Genomic DNA, 19,496 nt, shown 5'->3' with positions numbered 1-19,496 from the left:
GCAGACGTCTGGCTCTACATCCTACGAATTCATCAAGGGTCAACGCCTTTCAGCCACCCACAAACCTTGATAGTCAGACGAAGCCATCGGGGCCATGAAGAACATCAAGCAGTTTTGCAACACCCCCGACAAATTTCCACATACCGAACCTATCAACGCAATCTGGGCCTAGATGTATCCCCGGCTGGGCGTCTGGCTGTGCTCGCTTTTCACCATTTTCTTTGCTTCAGACTTCATATATATACCATGCTGTCCTACGAGAAATCGAGCAAGAATCCGATCCCAATCCTCTCCAGGACACTCCTCTATCCCGTCCATATCTAAATCCATCCCGACCCGGCAAACAAGGCCATAGCCTTCACTCTCGCCTCTCTGGGCCTTTTAACCAACTCGTTCTGGTTCACCCAGTCCGTGGTCGATTACTTGGTCAAATTCTACTGCGTCGAGGATCCACATGGAAGGATTGGACTATGTGGGCAAACGTTGGGGTTTTCCTAGTTAGCCCATTGATCGTCGCCATTGTTGCATGGCTCAAGACAGTTATCAACCTTATCCTAGCGCATTGGGATCAGTACTTGTCGGACACTCATTGACATCCCTTCCTTGGACTACACCTCATCCCCTGGGCACTAGCGCCGCCTGTTGTCATCGTAGTACTTGCCCCCTTTGGCCTTACCATGCTTTTCATGGGGAGGAGTTTTGATGATGTCAAAGAAAGGATGCAGAATGACTTACAGTGGATAGATAGTAATATTCGGAGAAGACCGGGGCAAGAGTTTGAAACTTCGGCCTGGAATGAGCGCAACACAGCCGAGGGCTTTGGGAGGAGCAATGAAGAGTAACCTTTATTAGGCTCGGGCGGGAGTTATATACGTCCATATGTCAGAGTAATTTCTGAGACTCCCCCATGTGCCGCAAAGGGTGGTGATTAATTGGCTATCTCCTACTCTATTAACAGCACCCCTTTGTCAGTGTTAGAGTTTGTCAAGCAAGTTATCTTCAATGATTTCATCGAAGACCACTGCTCAATAAGCCAACATTTTTCAAGGCTCATTATTTCCACACGCCGAAAACGAGAACCTGAGTGCCAGATCTGGATAAATTTTCTACTATAGCTAATAGGTTATAGGTAACTTACCTAATAAATATATTATATATAAGTAAATATATAAGTTATATGATGTGTGTATTTAAGATTTTTTAAATATTATATAGGTATTTAAAAATCCGCACCAGCGGAATCACGTTTGAACTTGCTGAGGTAAGGACCTCCCCCACCATCACTCTTGCCGCTCTTTTCTGAGACCTCAACACACTATTGATGTTATTCTTGCTATCATTACCGTAAGTAGTCCCATACGGTTGGCCAGTTACAGGATCCGTGATTCCGTGCAACATCTACGCCACCCCAACGGACCGCCAATTGTTGATTATTCACTCTCTTACCACTCATGGAACACTTACTGCTCAAAGACGATAGTTCTACCGCGGTACTTACCGTGCCCTACGTCTGCACCGAAGATTATGACAATGGCGATTTTCTAAACTACCCCGAGCGGAAAGGTTGGGACGTATCCACGTGGCGCTGGTCCACCGAGGAAGATGGATTCAATCTCAACAACAGGACCATCCAGGAAATGGCTGCCTTTCTACAGACATGGCTCTTTTTCGGCTTGTTGAAATCCCTATTCGATTTTCCTACCCGAATGGACGATTTCATCCGTCAAGACGCACACGGGCGGAAATTTATTACCACATCCTTGTTGCCGAAGTACCTCAAAGACTGGAAGCAACGCTATGATACGCTTGAAGAGTCAGAAAAGAAAATAGCGGGTGATACTGCTTATAGCCACTTGACGGAAGCAAATACCGTCAATGATATGCTTACATACCTCCTCTTTTACGGCAAGCCCATCTCGGACGTGGATGTTCTCAAACAAACACTATTCTCCCAGATGCTTCTAGCTGAGGCCTTGGACGGGACTAGAGTTTGATTGTTAGAGAGCAGAGATGTCCGTCCTAGGCCGCACTATGATACGTTCCTGAGAGAGCAGATGATCGCGTCGGGATGGTGTATTTCCATGGTTGAATACATGCAGGAAAAGCTTCCGCTCCAGGCACAGGCATTCGCCTTTTCTCTTGGCAGTGTCCGGACCTTCCAAGATCATAGCATATGTAAGGACGACGTATCAACCGGATGTATGCTGAGTCGGGTAGACGAAACATTCAAAACGAAGCATGTGGAAGCGGGATGCGCGTGCGATTTTGTCTCACCTTCCACTGAAGACGTTGTCCAGAAATTAAAGGATGGTTTGATTCCTATTATAACAATCATGAGGCCGGTGGATGATTCTGGGAAGTTTGAACTGGTTGTCGACGGTATCGAGCTCAGCGATCGGGGACCTTACGGGGTATGCCCATATTTTGCAGTTACGCATGTCTGGTCAGATGGATTAGGCAATCCAGACGGAAACGCTCTTCCTTATTGCCAGATTGCACGGTTGGAAAGCCTAACCCGGTCCTTAAGAGGGACCTTCGTTGATAACGTATCCCGGAATCACGGTACAACTGCATACGAAGCTGAGACCGTGGCATTTTGGTTAGATACCCTTTGTATTCCAGTGCAGAAAGAGCATCAAAAGCTTCGCGACTTTTCTATTCAGAAAATGCAGGAAATATACATGGCAGCTGGTGGAGTACTGGTTCTTGATCCCGATCTACAGCAACTTTCGAGCACCACTCGGCCTGTTGAAGTCCTCAGTAGAGTCTTAACTTCAGGGTGGAGAGCCAGACTGTGGACATTTCAAGAGGGAATGTTGGCCTTCGAGCTACTCATTCCGGGCCAGGACTGCTGCTTCACCTTTAGCAGCGAGGAAGACTTGTTCTTTCAGGACATGGCACAGACTGAAATTGTCGAGCGGCTACTGCTAGAAACACTCTGGTGGAACTACTCGGATTCGAAAGGGAATTCCTTGACGAAAAGCGATATATCTAAAGAGCCAGTGAGGGCGGCTTGGGTATTGCTCAAGGCGATAGCCCACCGCCGTACCACTAGGCCAGGAGACGAGACTATTTGCATCGCAACATTCCTCGGCATTGACCCCACTCCTCTACTCAAAACCCCCCCAGGGGAGAGGATGCCGGTTTTGCTGAGCCTCCTACCTGCAATCCCGGCGCACATTCTCTTCACCCACGGAGCACGTCTCCAATCCAATGGGTATCGCTGGGCACCGCAAACCTTCTTATCGCCTTACGGCCTCCTTGACTCTGACCAGCTATCACTACCTCTAACCTACGTGCCGGATACATCCAAGCCAGATGCGCGTGTTCCCATACCCGGTCCGTTCCTGCATCCAGGCGGGCTCGGTTTAGCGGTATACTTCCCAGCACTCCGAATTCATCGGTCTTCCAACATCAAGCCGACCCCTGAAGTCTTCTCTGTATGTACCCTAGCAAACGGTACGTACTTGGTAGAAGCTCGCGACACGGGCACAAAAGTCACTTGGCCGTCTGTCGCTCCCGATCAAATGGAGCATTCTGCTATTCTACTGTCAAATCCAGAGTACGGGCGCATCTCTCTGCTTGTCGAAGTTTTAGGCGAGACGACCGAAGGTGAAGTGATTGCAAAATGGAAGTCTATAGTTGCGGTGGATAGGTTGGGTGACTTTTTGGAAGATGCGAGTATTGACAAAGCAGAGGAAACTTGCCTCGAGGGGGGCTATAGCCCATTTAGATGGTGGGTCATTGACTGATTTCAGGCCTGGAATTTTTGATTTTCAGTTCCAATCTCTATTGCGGAACCAGTGGCAATAGTTGGTCATCTTGAGGAATATGCATGGTTGCCTTACCGCAGGGTATAGATAAACCCGCCAACAGGCCTGCAGTATCCTCAACTATGTTACAACTACCCGAAGACTGAAGCATTACAAGGCGAAAGCGAAAAAGCAATTGGTTCTTCATTGCTCTTAAAGAACTTGCTGCTATCATTTGCGGGTCAGAGCATCACGAACTTAGCTATATTGCTCTGTCGAGTATTCTTAAACGAATCAAAAGACTGCACTATATAAAGTATATTTTACGTCTTCTAGAGGGGTTGTAATAAATATAATAATTTTGCATAAAGGAATAAGACTTAGTGAAAGTAAAATTAAAAAGTAGAAAAGATATTAGAAATGCTTAGCACGCTAAGCTAAAAATAGCTATATTAAGTAATAGTTAATGTATAGAGCAGGACCCTGGTGCATGCCGCAAGCCAGGGAGCCAGCTCAGTCGAACGGTCGTGACTACCCATGTCGATTTAGCTTTCCTATATTGGGTATAGATCAGGGGTGTCTTGGCCGCTGATATTGACTGTATATATAGAGGCTCAAGAGCCGCTCTCAATGAGACAGAATTCTCATTCTTGATCTTCTCATTTGACAGGCTCGCACGAGCAATATTTGAGCGAATGTAAAATCATGCCCCCATCTCCTTTGGTCTTGTCCGAGGAGGGTAAAGTGGCGCAACGACGCGTGTCGGAAGAATTAACCAAGAAGCTGGAAGCCATTAAGCCAGGTGTTATGGGCCATCTCTAGCCGCTTATCTATGAACGAGCAAGTATTGAGATTTTTTTTCGGCCTGACGACTGCCAACAGGTACCTAATCTTCGACGGGGCTACCGTTTGCTGATCTATAAAAGTGGTCTTCTCATACCAAGTAAGCTACCCAAAGAGATCGTGGTGTACGATTGATGATAGCTACCGTTGTACGATACCGCCTGTTAAGCTAAGATACAGCTAATAAACTCATTATCCTTACGCCGCGACTTCCGGGGGGGGAGGGGGGGGAACGAAGTCTTTTCAAACTTCTCTTATTTCGGAATAGCATCTGCAATTGGCCATAGTCTTAAGATTCCTCGTGATATTGGAGAGGCCTAATTAAATTTTTGAGCATGATCGGAATTGAAACGTCATTATGTCCATGTGATCAAGAATGAACATATGTTACACATATGGTCCCTAGCAACGATACTTGTCATGGAAGTACAGTCAGCAGCCCCTAGAATTTTGTTGTGAGTTTGAGCTGTCAAGAAGGACTTTGCTTTCCTTAGGATACTTTCTTCGCCATTTTGGTTAATATGGTGTGAAGTTTAGGAGGCATAATGGCACTTGATAACGCATCAGGACATCAAAATCTCCAGCCTCGAACAAGAAAAGCCCGCCACGAACTTGGATGAAGTTTCGTATCCTGGATTGTCTGACTGGCTTCTCACCAGATCACCCAGATAGCGACAGCATCTCGCATCGTTTCGGTTAAGCAAACTGCTTTCGGCGTAAGGCTTGCATGATGAGTAAGCTCTTAAGAGTTGCTAGCACCATCAGGATGGGTATTAATCTCTGCACAATATCCTGTGTGAGCAATGTGCAAATAAAGCCGTAGTAACTTCCACAGCAAATAAAATGCACGTACTCATTATTGGAGCGGGTAAGGAGTATGCCACCGACGTAGAAGGTAGCCAATATTGATAAATTCCTTTCTGGTTTTCTTATTGCTCAAAGTTTGAAGAGAGTTAGTTTCAAAAACGGGAAGCTTTGTGCGGATACTGATGCAACCCTTTAGTCTGGCATCTCGTACTCGATCTTCGAGCGCGAAGATGAAACCACTTACAAAGACTGCCCAAGGCACCAAAGCATGGCTCTGCACTGGAGCACGCGATACATCAGTAGCTATCTTCCACAAGAGCTTGCTGACGATATGTGCTCTGTCGAAACAGACCCCTATATTGTCATGACACCGGAGTAGGATCGCGGCCTACTTCGAGGATGGGACATCCGTGCAGGGAGACTTAATGGTTGAATCTGACGAGACGAAGAGTGTCATGAGGGTAAATCTCCTTACTGCGGAAGAGAATCGGCTTGATCTAATTCCACTCGCGCCAGTTAACATTACTATGTCATACTTCCGCGAACAAGCCCGTTTCATTCGGGGCAAATATCATCCGAGCGTCAAGTTGTGCCCTCCAGAGGAATACACCAGCTTCATCATTGCGATGGCAGACATTTGCGATCCCGAGAACCCGGAGACTTGGAAATTCGGGCTTAGTGCCGCTCTGTGGGGTTCCTCAGAGCAGCCGCCCACCAATAAGGAGCGAGTGAAGCTTTTCGAAAGTTGCGCGGCAAACTACTGTGAGTCGTTAAAGCCTGCCGCGTTGTGGTTGCCCGACGATACTTTCATTCCTCCAGATGTGTTCCATGTCTGCACGAACCCAGTGAAGTGGGACAACCATAATGGCAGGACTACAATCGCGGGCGACGCCGCGCATCCTATTTCGCCCTTCAGAGGCCAGGACCTAAATAATGCGCTGCAGGATGCTGCACTCTATATTGGGGCCATCAGGGCTGTAGTCTCCAGTGCAAAGAGCCTGGAGGAAGCCGTGTCAGAATGCGATGCAGAGATTTTGGAGCGGAGTCGCGAGGAGATTGGGGTGTCTAATGTCCAGACCAATGTTTACATCTGGCCTTAATAAAAGTTAGCCCGGAGATGATAAGCAAGGAAATAGTGGACGCATATATATTAGACTAGCAGACGCCAAACGTGCTACGTTGCCTCTTTTTAGCAGAACATGACAAGGAACCTATTGCAGGTATAGAAGGGAGCGCACCGTGTATGATCTATGCGTATTGAGGCGGCCTATCACTAGAGCCTATAGTTTTGAAGTGTTGATTCATTAGAAGGTAAGATTCCGCTGGGAGAATTTCCCGAAGGTTTGGGTAGAAATGGCAAAGGTCTTTCCGTATCGTTAAAGTTATCCTAACGATACCGTGAATTCAAAGACCCAGCATTTTCTTGAGGTCTTAGCCATAATATATAATCATATGATAAAGTTTGATGGATTGGGCGCTATTGCAATATATCTATCAACTAGTTTCGAACGTCGATTAGAGGAGCCCACTTAGAACAACTGCATCATCAGTCATTTTCGTTGTGTTGTTCTCATGTCCGGGTCTAGGCTGGGCGCAGTCGCTCATTTGTTCCGTTTTCACAACCACCTGCATGGAACCTTTGGACTAGCGAATGACATGGACTTATCAAACTTCAGCGCCTGTACGGAACTTTTGGTGCATTTATGGGCACTTTTGAGGATGACCGGTGAACTTAGAACGTTCAGAATTGTCAATTATGATTCCAAGGTCGGATCTCTATTGGTCGCAGCTATCGGAAGCTCGTATTTCAGGCATGAATGCGGTAGGATTTATTTGTAGAAGAGCGCCATCTATGGAGCCTTGTGCCCCGATAGTTTCCAGTGAATTTGAGGACCGTCTGCAGATTTGAGCCTCAAGCTTCAAGAGTAGCATCGATCAATTTGCCTCCTTATCCAGTGTATGGTTCGTCCTCGGGAACCACTACACCGAGGCCTCAACCAATTGGCGACAATAGCTCACGAACGGGAGCTCCGAGATGCGACGTCGAAAGTGCTGGAGGAGTACCTCGGCGTAATCAAGCCACTGCATGAAAACCATAAAGCAACTGAAGTGAGAAATATCTTGAGGAGGGACCACAGTTTGCGAGTAACGTACGAAATTGCCCTTATTGCAGAGGACTGTCTTGTAACTTTTGGTTGCGATGTAGGGCCCCCCAATACAAAAAGAAGATTTGGCAGTGGCAGAAAGCCGGTAGACTTCACCGCAAGAATATACCTAAGTCTGACATGCAGATCATGGTGCACAAACAACTGCGGAAGGCTCGCGCTGGGGAGAAAGTGAAGTTCCATTACAGGATGGGCCCAGTGAACCCCGAGAAGCTTGATCGATTCCGAAAGAAGAACCGTATAAGAAGCTCACGGTCTCCATCTGCGGGTACAGTTAAACGGTTTTCACTGCTAGGATTGGTTCACTAATTCATCCAGATATACCACAGTATATTAAATGTAAGACCGAGTCCACTTCAGGTGATGAATCCCAACAGCCAGAAAGCTTCTCGACGCACTCGGATCAAAATGGTGATTCGAATCAAGTTCCAGACAAGCCGCTTAACCTTGAGTCATCAGAGCCTGCGGCGGTCATGGAGGGCTTTCTAGCTAGCGGGCGCAATGATGCGAAGAATGACTTCGTTCAACAAGGCACTAGGGAGCTTCCGGTAGACTCTCTTTCTGTGGATCGTGAAGTATCTGACCAATATCCTGCATGGCCTGGATTCATGGGTGACGAATGCCTGGAAGGTTTGCTCACTGGGCAAACAGCGAACGACTCCACTGGTTCGTTCGAGGTACTGCTTCTTAAAACTCCGGTATCTCGACCAACCGATATTGCAAGAGAGGTTGCCGCAGTGTCTCACAGACTACAGCGAGCACGCATAGGAGGAGTTGACGACGTGTCTTTCCGGAAGGAGGCTGATACACTGAGGGACGAAATCAAGCGCCTCATTCCAGCATTAGCTAGAGAGCTTGTATCTCAAACAGAGTTCAAAAAGACCAAGGAGTTGCTAAAAATCTTGGCTGGGCAATTCAGAAAAACCTACAAGGACATATATAGTGGGGAGGTAGCTTCCCTTGTCTTTTTGAAACAAATCAATCAGCAAATGCAAGAGGAAGAGAAAACTTGGGCATTTGATCTGATCAAAATGTGCGATTCAAGACAGCTCGAAAGACATCAGGAAACCATCCGCACAGGGCTACAAAATGGACAAGACAGCGTGAGATTGGAGACGACCAACAGAACTTCAACCTATGTCGAGTCCGATATACCAGCGGTGACCATATCCTGCGTGAGATTAGAGAAGACCAACAGAATTTCAACTTATGCCAACACACCACCGACGACAAGATACTGCGTGAGTGTTCTCAGCCTATAAAGTTGCACCTGTGCTTACCGTAGAGTTTTAGTGTAACTGTATATTCGGGCCATTCACGTCTGAGCTGTATGAAGCCTGTGTGGTATGCCAACACAAGTTCTGCGAGGGCTGCGATTATGACCTTGATCTTGTATAGCCCATTTCCGGGCCTAGTGTCCAGAGTAGGCCTATACGTAGGATGGGGTAAAGATTGACGATGAAGCCGCAGTTATTTGGGGCAAGAAAGGACAAAGAGCGATAAACAGGGTGTCTGCCGGCTTGGGTAAGACAGGTCGCGCGAAGAGATCGTGGGGTGCTGTGATAGCTTCCAAAGTCTCTCCATAAGGTGTATTCCATAAGTCCCATGTTCATTCCGCAACAGGCAAAGTAAATGCAGTTCCGCTACCAACACAGGAAGCTCGTTTGCCGGAATCCAAGGGTGGTTGTACTTGAACAATCCACCGCCATGCGGCGAATGGCTGGCGAAGGAGGTTGGCTTGGGATACTGTTCAAGTAGATTTACCTTTCCTTCAGCGTAGAGTAGAGTGCCGTTAATTTTGAAGAGATATCCCTGGACACGGTCCTTTGCCAAGGTCGCTTATATTCGTGACTGGATTCAATTGGATATTTGCATTAACTCGGCTTTTCCGATTGGTTGATTCTTATCGATAACCTAAGGACCAAAATTGCCGAGTCAAGGGATACAGTGATGCTCCGCTTCTGTCGTGTCGCGCGAATTGCAGAAGGATGTCGAAGCCTCCAGTAAGATTGCACGCATAGGCGCCGTGTTTGGGCAGCATCGCGAAGTATTCTTGGGACTCTCTACCTCAGCAGGCGTGCAAGTACAGGGGAGAAAGGTAAATTACTACGTCTGGTTGGCCATTGGGTTGCGGGATTTTGGAGGCTGTCAAAGGCGCTTCAGGCTATTCCGATTCCCCAGCGGCCTGCTTGCGAGTTGATTTTGACGGACCTGTCCGGGTAACCTTACGGTCCCACGTGGCACGTAAGAATGATGTATGTTTTATTTTCTGCCTATGCGGAGCTGCAGCGAAAGACGAAGATGTTGAAGGCAGGGGTCTTGATTTTCGGAATGTCGTCATTTTCGATGCGGGGATTTGCGCCACACAGCTTCTGCACCCACGGATCAAAGGTGGCATTGTTGACGGGATTCCCTAGACTCCTCGGATTCCATCTTTGGTCTGAGAGAGTCGCTTGCCTTGTTCGCCACGCCATTACTCCTGTTTATTTACTCAAGACCGGAATGATTTTTAGGGCTGAATCGAGCTTTGCCATGGTTGATGCAACGCCAAGGCGATATCAAGCATAGTGGGGCAGCTGCTGTATCAATCGTAAGGTAAGGGTGATGCCGTTCGTTTGGGCTCTTCCTGCTTCCTTGACGCTTGACCCCAGCATAAAATCTTAGATTTGCTCCACCATGCCCTTATTTACTTCTCGACGCTCTTTTACCACCTCTTCCTTCTTTTTGACTGCACTCCCCTCACACCATCTTCTTGCAAAGCGCCCTCTGCCATTGCGACAATGACTACTTTCATTGTCTCATTGTAAGTAGCTGTGCCAAAGCCTGAGCCAACCCCACCTTAGCTCCAACCCCATGCGCCATTGCTGTCTGTATGTGGACAACATCTTACTCGGTTCTTCTCCCCAGGTTCCTACCATATACTGTGGACTTCCACGACCTACCTACACCCGCTCGGCGACCCAGCCCTCCGCCCCGCCTCACTACCACAGGCCGAAGGGACTCCATCACCGATCTACAAGAGAAGAAGGCAAGCCTTTTCCCTGCTCCTACTCCTCCGAGAACTCCATCTGCCACTGCAGATCACGAAGAATTCTTCTCCCAGCTGCAACCTAGCGCAGCAACGCACTTCCCTAAACCTCACGACCCCCGCTCCTTGGTTCGAAGCGATTCACACGTTCCAGAATGGGGCGGGGGCTTGTTCTTCAACCAACCACGATCCAGAGCAGATCCAGCTCCACCGGATACCATCCTAGAATATGCTAAAGCCCAGGAGCGAGCGAAAGCGGCAAAAAACAGACGCACGCAAAGATCGCCTAAAGGGAGACAGTCGAGAGATCATTGCAGAGACGATCGACCATGGGGTTCAGAATGGACAGTTGAGCCCGCTATCCAAGGCAATGGAGGCCTGGCCAATGCAGTTAGGGCTGCAGTAGATGCCGGTACCATGGGAGATATTTTCTGGGTCGGACTTATTGGATTCCCCACAGATTCACTTGACGGAACTACAAAGGACGAGATTCATGAGAAGCTGGAATCCGAATATGACGCATTGACTGTCTATGTCAGCGATAGCGACTTGGACGGTCACTACGTTCACTATTGCAAGACTATCCTCTGGCCAGTTTTCCACTACCAGATTCCGGATCACCCCAAAAGCAAGGCTTATGAAGACCATTCTTGGGTATATTATGTTCATCTCAACCAGGCTTTCGCGGACAAGATTGTCAAAAGTTACAAACGTGGCGATATCATCTGGATTCATGACTATCATTTGTTGTTGGTACCTGCCATGATTAGGAAGAAGCTACCAGATGCGCAAATCGGCTTTTTCCTTCACACTGCATTCCCGTCGTCCGAAGTTTTTCGTTGTTTGGCCGTACGGAAGGAGCTCCTTGAAGGCATGTTGGGCGCGAACCTCGTCGCATTCCAGACTCGGGAGTACGCTCATCACTTCTTGCAAACCTGCAGTCGTTTATTGATAGTCGAGGCTACTGAAGATGGTGTGCAGCTGGACTACCATTTTGTCAATGTCATGTCTCTTCCGATTGGTATCGACCCTAAAGCGTTGAGCGTAGCACGAGAAGAACAAGAAGTGCTGTCCTGGATCAAAGTAATGCAAGAGAGATATCATGGTAAACGCCTCATCGTCGCTAGAGACAAGCTCGATCATGTACGAGGAGTTCGGCAGAAACTCCTAGCTTTTGAGTTGTTTCTTAACAAATATCCCGAGTATAGAGATAAAGTGAGTGTTTTATCATTCCTTCGTATTACACCAGCTTACACCGCGTAGGTGGTCATGATTCAAGTCGCGACTTCCACAACTGAGAACTCAGAACTTGCGGCTACAGTGTCGGAAATAGTTACCCGCATCGATGCTGTTCATTCAACACTAGCCCATCAACCCTTGGTTTTCTTAAGGCAAGACATTGCATTCTCACAGTACCTTGCGTTGCTCTCCGTAGCAGACGTGCTCATGATCACGAGCCTTCGTGAAGGCATGAACCTGACTTGCCACGAGTTTGTCTTCTGTCAGGATGGGAAAGCTAGTGACAAAAAGCATGGACCGGTCATTCTCAGCGAGTTCACCGGAAGTGCTGCCGTTTTCGACGGCAATGAACTCGCTGTCAATCCTTGGGACTATCAGAAATGTGCGGAAGCCATTAAGGTGGCTTTAGACATGGATGAGATTGAGAAGGAGCGGAGGTACAGCAAACTGCGCGATGTTGTTGTGCGTCGTACAGGAGAGCACTGGTGTACCAACTTGACCAACAACCTAGCAAAGGTGCATGACGAGCATTACCGCCGAGATACCATGTCGATTCCTCGGCTTTCGATTGCGCAATTGAGCGAAAAGTACAAGAGAGCGAACAAAAGACTTTTCATCCTCGATTATGAAGGGACATTAGCCTCATATGGATCTGTCACGAACATCATCCTAACAAGCCCTCAGCGAGTCATAGATGCTCTGGGCGACATACTCGCAAACGAAAAGAATATTGTCTATGTGATGAGCGGTCGTACACCTGAGGAATTGGAACTTATTTTCAGCCGCCTCCCCAACATTGGCCTTATAGCTGAGAATGGATGCTTCGTCCGGGAGTTCGGTGGTACAGACGAGTGGATCTCTTTCGCTGACTATGAAAAGAGCAAAATGTGGAAAGAATCTGTTAAGGGAATCTTGCAATACTACGTGGAGCGCGTGGAAGGAAGCTGGGTTGAGGAACGACATTGTTCACTTATCTTCCATTACGAGAAAGCTGATGAATATGAAGCAGCAAATCGCCAAGCTGGCGATTGTGCAAATCACATTAACGACGCATGCCAAAACCAACGAGTGAGAGCTATTCCTACCAAAAATACAGTCTGCATCGAGCCGATAGACTGGGATAAAGGAACTGCCGCCACTCATATTTTCAACAACATGCGGAAAGAGCTTGCTCCAGACTTTTTAATGGTAGCTGGCAATGATCGCGACGACGAGGTTATTTTCCGCTGGGCCAATGATATGTCTACGAATGGAACGATCTCTGATGTAACCACTGTCAGTGTTGGAAACAGAAATACTGTGGCCATGGCCACCCTAACGCAAGGCACAACTGGTAAGCATATCTATTTTCGTTAACGTTTTGCATAGTAATCCATCTGGTTCAACGCTAACGGACTCGCACAGGTCTTATCTCTGTACTTGGACGGCTTGCGAAACTCATTTGAGTGACCTTTTGCTCTTCTTCTATTAGTAGTGGATCATAGTGTGTTCTCTCGACAGCATCCTTAATGCACAATCGAGTTTCTAAAGCAAGCACCTGCCTCTTATATGCTCTATGTCACTCCTAAGTTTATGCCTATCATAGCCTATGTGCACTTCAGGTTTGCTTTAGCCATTGTTCTCATTCTCTCAAGCGTACAACTCTAAATATCACGACTTGTGGACGAGAACATGAGCATAGCTTCTGACGCGGAGGATCTTACATTCCTGTACTCTTAGCCACTTGGCGTTATTTCCTAGAATAAACGTCTCACTGACGCACGTGCACGGTAAATCCTCATAAATGACTACAAAGTCCTTAAAGCGCCGGGATTCTCGAGCAGGGCTCGTGTCACGTACTATTCTTCTTTGAGCGGTTGCTGACATGACGTATATTCGATTCTTTGTCACAAAAGCTCACTTTCATCAAACAATTTCTCAACATGAAATGCAATAAAAACAGCCCCATTATTTTCGAATGTAAATTCCTTAATTGTTGTTTTCTAACTTCTGGTCGGCATTGCCAACATGCCGTAGCGTCTTGAAACCACCTCCACTTCAAATCTTAGGATGATCTCATGACTTGTTACTCAACTTCTTAAACTGTGATGTAGAGAACTTCCCCCTGATACAACCTCCCTCTTTTCAAACACCGCACAACATTCAAATCAACGTATACTCATATTCTAGATTCCTTTCCTATCTAAGCACAACTAATGGACACCAACTATTTCGTCTGCACGTTAGGCCAGACCTGTCGAGCTGCACCTATCTTACGAGCCGTCCAGCCGATGAGGAGTACTTCTGAAAGATTTGGTTTTGGCTGAAATCACATGTGTCGACGTCATAAATTCTAGAGTGAAAATTAAAGGAGATTAGGCTGGCGGGTATGTACTGCAGGCGGTTTCGCATTTGCCTTGGTGGCGTGTAAGTCTCCGGACGCTACTTCTTCAGCGTATCAGAGCCGAACATCAATCTGCAGGAACGAAGTAATGAATGGTCGTGAAAACAAGACCTGTACAACGTATCAGGCGGCAGTACAGCAGCCTGTGTGGACCGCGTTAGGGCCGGCTAAGACAGAGGATTGTTTCAAGCCTTTTGTTTCGCAGCTACGGTTCTCCTCATTTGCCGTGCAGGTTATGAGGGTGGACGCGGAGTAGTGATATGTGTAACCAGACGATCCTCGCACATGTGCTACACTACGTGGGGTACCGAGGGAGATGCGAGATGCAAGGTGCGAAGTGCGAAGTGCGAAGCGTTGACATTAATCCCGTCAGCCGCCTAAATTGATGCCCGTTCGTTATAGCACGGGTAATTTGGGGTAGCTGCGAGGAAAGACGAGAATTATTAGACGTGAATTACACCGACAGCACTGGTGACCTATGGCAAAATGGCGACTCGAGAATTGTATAAACATCGAGTCGCCCTTCGCTGCTGCCCCTGTTGTTCGTTGAAGCCCTTCCCGGTTGCCGCGCCGATCACCCGCATTTCAGCGAGTCAGCAAGCCATGGCATTGCTTCGATCACTCCTCGTTGCAACTGTCTTATCCACTGCCCTCTCTGCTGTTGCTCACGCTCAAAATGCAATTCCTGTGAACCCAACGCCTTCTAATGCGGGCGGCCCTCTTCTGCAGTCATTCGTCTCCTACTCCATCGAGTTTGCCTTCTTTCCCGACTATGCCGGCAATGCGTCATATCCAAATGACTTCTCGAACAACCTTCTAGAGAGCATTAGCGCTTTCAGTGGAACGAAGCCCTATATTCGAGTAGGGGGAAATACACAGTAAGCCCCAAAGTTAAATCTTTCTGCTCGTGTTCCGGACCGAATAACCGACATTCGAATTAGGGACTATGCTCTCTACGATGCCTCCCTAAAAGTAGCGACCAATGGCACCTACATTCCCTCAATCTCGAAAGATTATCCTCTGATCCTGTCCATCGGACCATCATACTTCGAATCATACTCCACCTGGCCAAATACCAAATTCATCCACGGCTTTAACCTCGCTAAAAACACTACTGACGACCGAGTAAAGCTCCTGGACACAGTCCCGCTAGTATGCAAAGCATTAGGCGGTGGAAAGTTGCTCTACTGGGAGTTGGGAAATGAGCCTGATCTCTACAAGACCTCTGCCCAGGGTCATGTTCGACCACCAACCTGGACCGAGAGCGATTATGTTTCGGAGTGGCTTAATGTTACAGGCAAAATTGGAGAGTCGATGGCGAAGTCCTGCACTGAAATGGCAACAAGCAGCGAATATCAATATATTGCCCCCTCACTCGCCGGTACCAACAACAGCCTTAAACCCTTGACAATTTGGAAGGACAACCTTGACACAGCCGATGATATTGCGCTGTTCTCTTCACACAAGTATGCTATATCATCTTAAAATGGTAACACAACGAACCGCATAAGACTAACTTCATTTACAGCTACATTGGTGGCGCTACTCAACCCGGAGTCACTCTACAGGGCACTCTTATGAACCACACTTCCACAGTAGTTAGCGTTTCTAAGCAGATAGACGAAGCCAATGCGCTAGCCCAAGCTGGCATGACCCTTCCCTTTATCCTAGGCGAGACCAACTCCCTGTACAATGAAGGCGCACCTGGCCTCTCCAACGCTTTCGGCGCCGCGCTCTGGGGTGTCGACTTCAACCTTTACTGCGCGGCGACGGGCATCAAGCGCGTGCATATGCACCAAGGCACTAACTACCGCTACGCATCGTGGCAGCCCGTTGACACTTCCGCCACAACCAAAGGCACCAAGCCACCGTACTATGGCAACATCGCGGTCGCCGCCACGCTCGGCGACCTCACCGTCGACCAAGTCCAAGTGCAGCACCTCCCCCTGCCCGAAGACACCGAGGCGGCATATGCTGTCTACGCTAACAGTACCCTCGCGCGTGTCATGGTCATCAATATGGTCCAGTACAACTACAGCGCCGCCACCGTAGATGACCGCCCTGCCGTCACGTATAATTTCACTGTCCCGACGTCGTGTGCGGGCGTTGGTGTTGTGCAACGGCTGATGGCGAACGGGAGCGATGCCATTACAGGTATTACCTTTAATGGGCACTCTTATAACTATGAGCTGGATCTAGGGAAGCCGTGGCTGGTGGGGAATGTGACAAAGGATGAGATTACATGGGTTGGTGAGGATGGCACTTTTGGTGTTAAGGTGCCGTATTCGAGCGCTGCGCTGGTGCAGCTATCGTGTTAGGCGGCTGGGGAGGAGGATATGTTACATACTTGGGTGGTCTGAAGTTTCGGGGTTCTTAGAGGTTTAGGGTTTTTGGGAGGGCTTAGAGACGGGGTTTGACACGGCCTTGTAAGAGCGGTCATGGCTGACGAGTCGTATATGCCATAAGCTATGAATACCGATTGATAAGACCAAGTCTCGTTTGAGTTTACTGACTGCTGATCCCCCTGATCTATACCCAATATAGGAAAGCTAAATCGACAGGGGTAGTCGCGATCTTTCGTGTCAGCCGGAATTTGAGGTTATATATTGTCCTAATTGGCGCTGCCAATAGGACCGGTTCTTTTGGTGCCCAGTTAGGGTCGACTGTTATACATCGCAAGCCCCACCCCCACGACCGCCCACATATCATTCTCTACCTTTTTCTCTCCATCTTCTCTCATCTCCTTGTAAGTAGTTCTAATCTCACGCCCACAGTTTTCACATATTCTACCTCTAAAAATGGCCAAATCTTCTTACTCTGCACTTTGATATTACACTCCCGAAGGTTACAGACCGGTCGTCAGATTTTCATACTCGTATATCACTCCTGTAGCTTCGAGTAGGTGTAGGCAACTAGAACAGGAACAGGGTAATCACTAAAATCCGACCTGGATCGACAAGGTGGCTCCAGGAGCCGTAATATACATGTAAGAGGTAGCGAAAGGCTGACAACGATGACTCGTAATTTCCACTCGGTCGATATTGCCACCCGGTCGACAGCTATTCATGCTTGACCGCGGCCCCCTAGCCCCTCCCCAAACTTGGCCCCAGCGATGAAGTTGTTGAGGAATAACGAACAAGAAATCAGGCGCAAAAAGAATGATTTATCCCCTGCCACTCATATCAACATACCCAAGCGATAATACACATACAACCAAATTGGTGCACTCCTCTGGCCTTCTAGCGTCAGCGCAGTCGGTGCGGTAGACGATCAAGATGTCCAGAGGAACGGATACTGTAAAAAAAAAAAGTGGCTTGATTTACGCGCGAATTTATGAGCACCTCTCACAGTGCATCGTCGCAGTAGCCCTGTGCCCGGGGGCCCGGGGGCTTTCACTTCCGTTCTGGGGGGATCCTATTGTCGCTTTTGGCGATACTTGCACCATAAACCAGGGTTCCCAATAATCATTAAGTTAGTTATCTAAATTACAATTATTTAGATTACCTTATAATTATAATCGAAATCGAAGACTTGATTAGTTATATAGATTATATAGATTATATAAATATATATAAGGGAGTCGGTAGAGGAGGAAGTTGTAATATAGCGCGATAGTTATTAGCAGTTATATCCATGTATGCGCCAAGAGGCCAAAATTTTGCTGTAGCCCCTAGTAAAATCTGCCTAACGCGTAATATTTGCTTATAGCGCGCGATAAGCGCTCTACGCACGTCTAGTTGTATTACTTACTTTTTGTTAATACTAAGCTTCTATTCTTAATATTAATACTAGCTATAACTCCACTACCGTCCCCCCGTACCCGTGGCCAAAAGAGATAGCAAGAAGAAGAAGTAGATAAAGTTTTCGCCCTTAGCGAGCACGATTCGCGTAAGTTTGACGATGTGATGGCAGGACCCTTATTACTAAATTGGAATTCCTTAACTAAAACGGAAGAGAGAGTGTGAGGATAAAGTTCTCTGGTTATACGCCCTTAATAACCCTTTAAAAGGTTAACTAGAACGTGGCAATTTAAACTAGAAGCTTTTCTACTGCAAGCGCTGCTAAAAATAGTGTTTAAGCCTTATATTTACTTATGTCTACCTAAAGAATAAATATAGTATAAAAATCCCCCTTAAGACGTTAAAAGTCAATAAAGCAATAAAGTTTACTATTGGCGCCTTATTTAATAAACAGAAGGAGATAACTGCTAGTAAAATAGACTTTATATAACGGAACCTTATAGCAAGAACTACGATGGGCTCGTCAATGGGCTAGGTGTGTAGGAAATGCAAGTATAAAAGTTAACAACGTAATAATAACTGGTGGAGTGGTTGCCTAATAGATTAACTCCAATTATATTCTAAGAATTACTACAAGGAAGGAACTATCTAGGTAGGGACTAAGGGTCCTTAAATACACAACCGTACTCCTATAAAATCCTTCTTATACGTAATATACGTCTTATCTATATTAAACGTAACGTCCCTTACGTTTAACGCAGCTAATACGTTTAACCATTATATAACTCGCTTACTATTCCTTATTATATAGTTCTACGGGTTCCATTCTAGTCCGTGCCTATATTAACTAACTAGCTTCTTTTAACTCTTCTCTAAGTAGTCGTAATATTATACTTAAAGCGTCCGTAACACCATCTCCCTCCTCTCTATCTTTGTCCTTAAAGATACCTAGCATCTCTAGGTTATTTACTAGAGGTGTAATATCCGTCTAATTAATTTAGTTAATATTATTGCTTATAATACCTAAAGCAATTTCTTCTCTCTCTTGGGTTAAGCGTCGCCTTTATACCGTCTCCTTGATACTCTTACTCGGTAAAGTAATAGCGATCCCTTACTCTTGTTGTGCGAAAGAGGGGCTAGTTTACGTTATATTGGCGAGTCCTTTGTCCCGGCAACCTTCCTCTTATTTAAAGTGCACTAAAGCGAATATTCGGTCATCCTGTAACGTTCGCTCTATCTCTAATATTAAATATGCGCGACCTATTACTCTTAATAGTCATCTGGTTCCCTAATTAATTTATCTTAGGGTTTTATATTTAATTTAAGGCAGAAAAGCTTAAGGGTAATCTTGCCGCAGCGCTAGTAGAAGCCTATTATTAATCTAAAGAATCTGCTTATACCCTTAAGGCTTAGCAGTCTGCCTTTGCGAAAATTTAGTGTCTTTAACACGTTCGTAAGAAGGTTCGCTTTAAGGAGTGGAAGCTTATAGAACAAGGTCTATAGGAACTAGGTAATAAAAGAACGGATTCTCTTTTAATA

At 46.9% G+C, this 19,496-nt stretch overlaps 6 protein-coding genes across 6 annotated transcripts; all 6 read left to right on the top strand.

Moving 5' to 3' along the window:
* Nucleotides 1-1,396: 1,396 nt before the first annotated feature.
* Nucleotides 1,397-2,119, top strand: K441DRAFT_695877 (uncharacterized protein). Its single transcript, XM_067652843.1, has one exon. The coding sequence runs from the start codon at nt 1,452-1,454 to the stop codon at nt 1,992-1,994; it is 543 nt and encodes a 180-aa protein (XP_067504866.1). The 5' UTR covers nt 1,397-1,451; the 3' UTR covers nt 1,995-2,119.
* K441DRAFT_80282 (uncharacterized protein) lies at nt 1,801-3,771 on the top strand. The gene has a single exon (XM_067654460.1). The coding sequence runs from the start codon at nt 2,055-2,057 to the stop codon at nt 3,750-3,752; it is 1,698 nt and encodes a 565-aa protein (XP_067504865.1). The 5' UTR covers nt 1,801-2,054; the 3' UTR covers nt 3,753-3,771.
* A 2,008-nt stretch (nt 3,772-5,779) lies between these two features.
* On the top strand, nt 5,780-6,502 carry K441DRAFT_717404 (uncharacterized protein; the record flags this gene model as incomplete). Its single annotated transcript, XM_067653993.1, has 1 exon — nt 5,780-6,502. A coding segment is annotated over one exon (723 nt), but the record flags the coding sequence as incomplete, so codon positions are not given.
* A 1,110-nt stretch (nt 6,503-7,612) lies between these two features.
* Nucleotides 7,613-9,023, top strand: K441DRAFT_695875 (uncharacterized protein; the record flags this gene model as incomplete). Its single annotated transcript, XM_067652842.1, has 3 exons — nt 7,613-7,835; nt 7,886-8,808; nt 8,853-9,023. The coding sequence occupies exons 1-3, from the start codon at nt 7,688-7,690 to the stop codon at nt 9,021-9,023; spliced, it is 1,242 nt and encodes a 413-aa protein (XP_067504863.1). The 5' UTR covers nt 7,613-7,687.
* A 1,416-nt stretch (nt 9,024-10,439) lies between these two features.
* On the top strand, nt 10,440-13,190 carry K441DRAFT_556414 (glycosyltransferase family 20 protein; the record flags this gene model as incomplete). The annotated part of the gene is made up of 2 exons (XM_067643323.1): nt 10,440-11,810; nt 11,859-13,190. 2 exons carry the CDS (start codon nt 10,440-10,442, stop codon nt 13,188-13,190), a joined length of 2,703 nt encoding a protein of 900 aa, XP_067504862.1.
* A 1,630-nt stretch (nt 13,191-14,820) lies between these two features.
* K441DRAFT_557119 (glycoside hydrolase family 79 protein) lies at nt 14,821-16,535 on the top strand (the record flags this gene model as incomplete). The annotated part of the gene is made up of 3 exons (XM_067643361.1): nt 14,821-15,095; nt 15,159-15,683; nt 15,746-16,535. The coding sequence occupies 3 exons, from the start codon at nt 14,821-14,823 to the stop codon at nt 16,533-16,535; spliced, it is 1,590 nt and encodes a 529-aa protein (XP_067504861.1).
* Nucleotides 16,536-19,496: the final 2,961 nt, after the last annotated feature.

Source organism: Cenococcum geophilum (genome assembly GCF_001692895.1).
Source record: "Cenococcum geophilum 1.58 unplaced genomic scaffold K441scaffold_17, whole genome shotgun sequence".
In the NCBI taxonomy this organism is placed as follows: Eukaryota; Fungi; Ascomycota; class Dothideomycetes; order Gloniales; family Gloniaceae; genus Cenococcum; species Cenococcum geophilum.
Note: the sequence above shows the minus strand (reverse complement) of the source record. Positions and strands in the feature narration are given on the sequence as shown.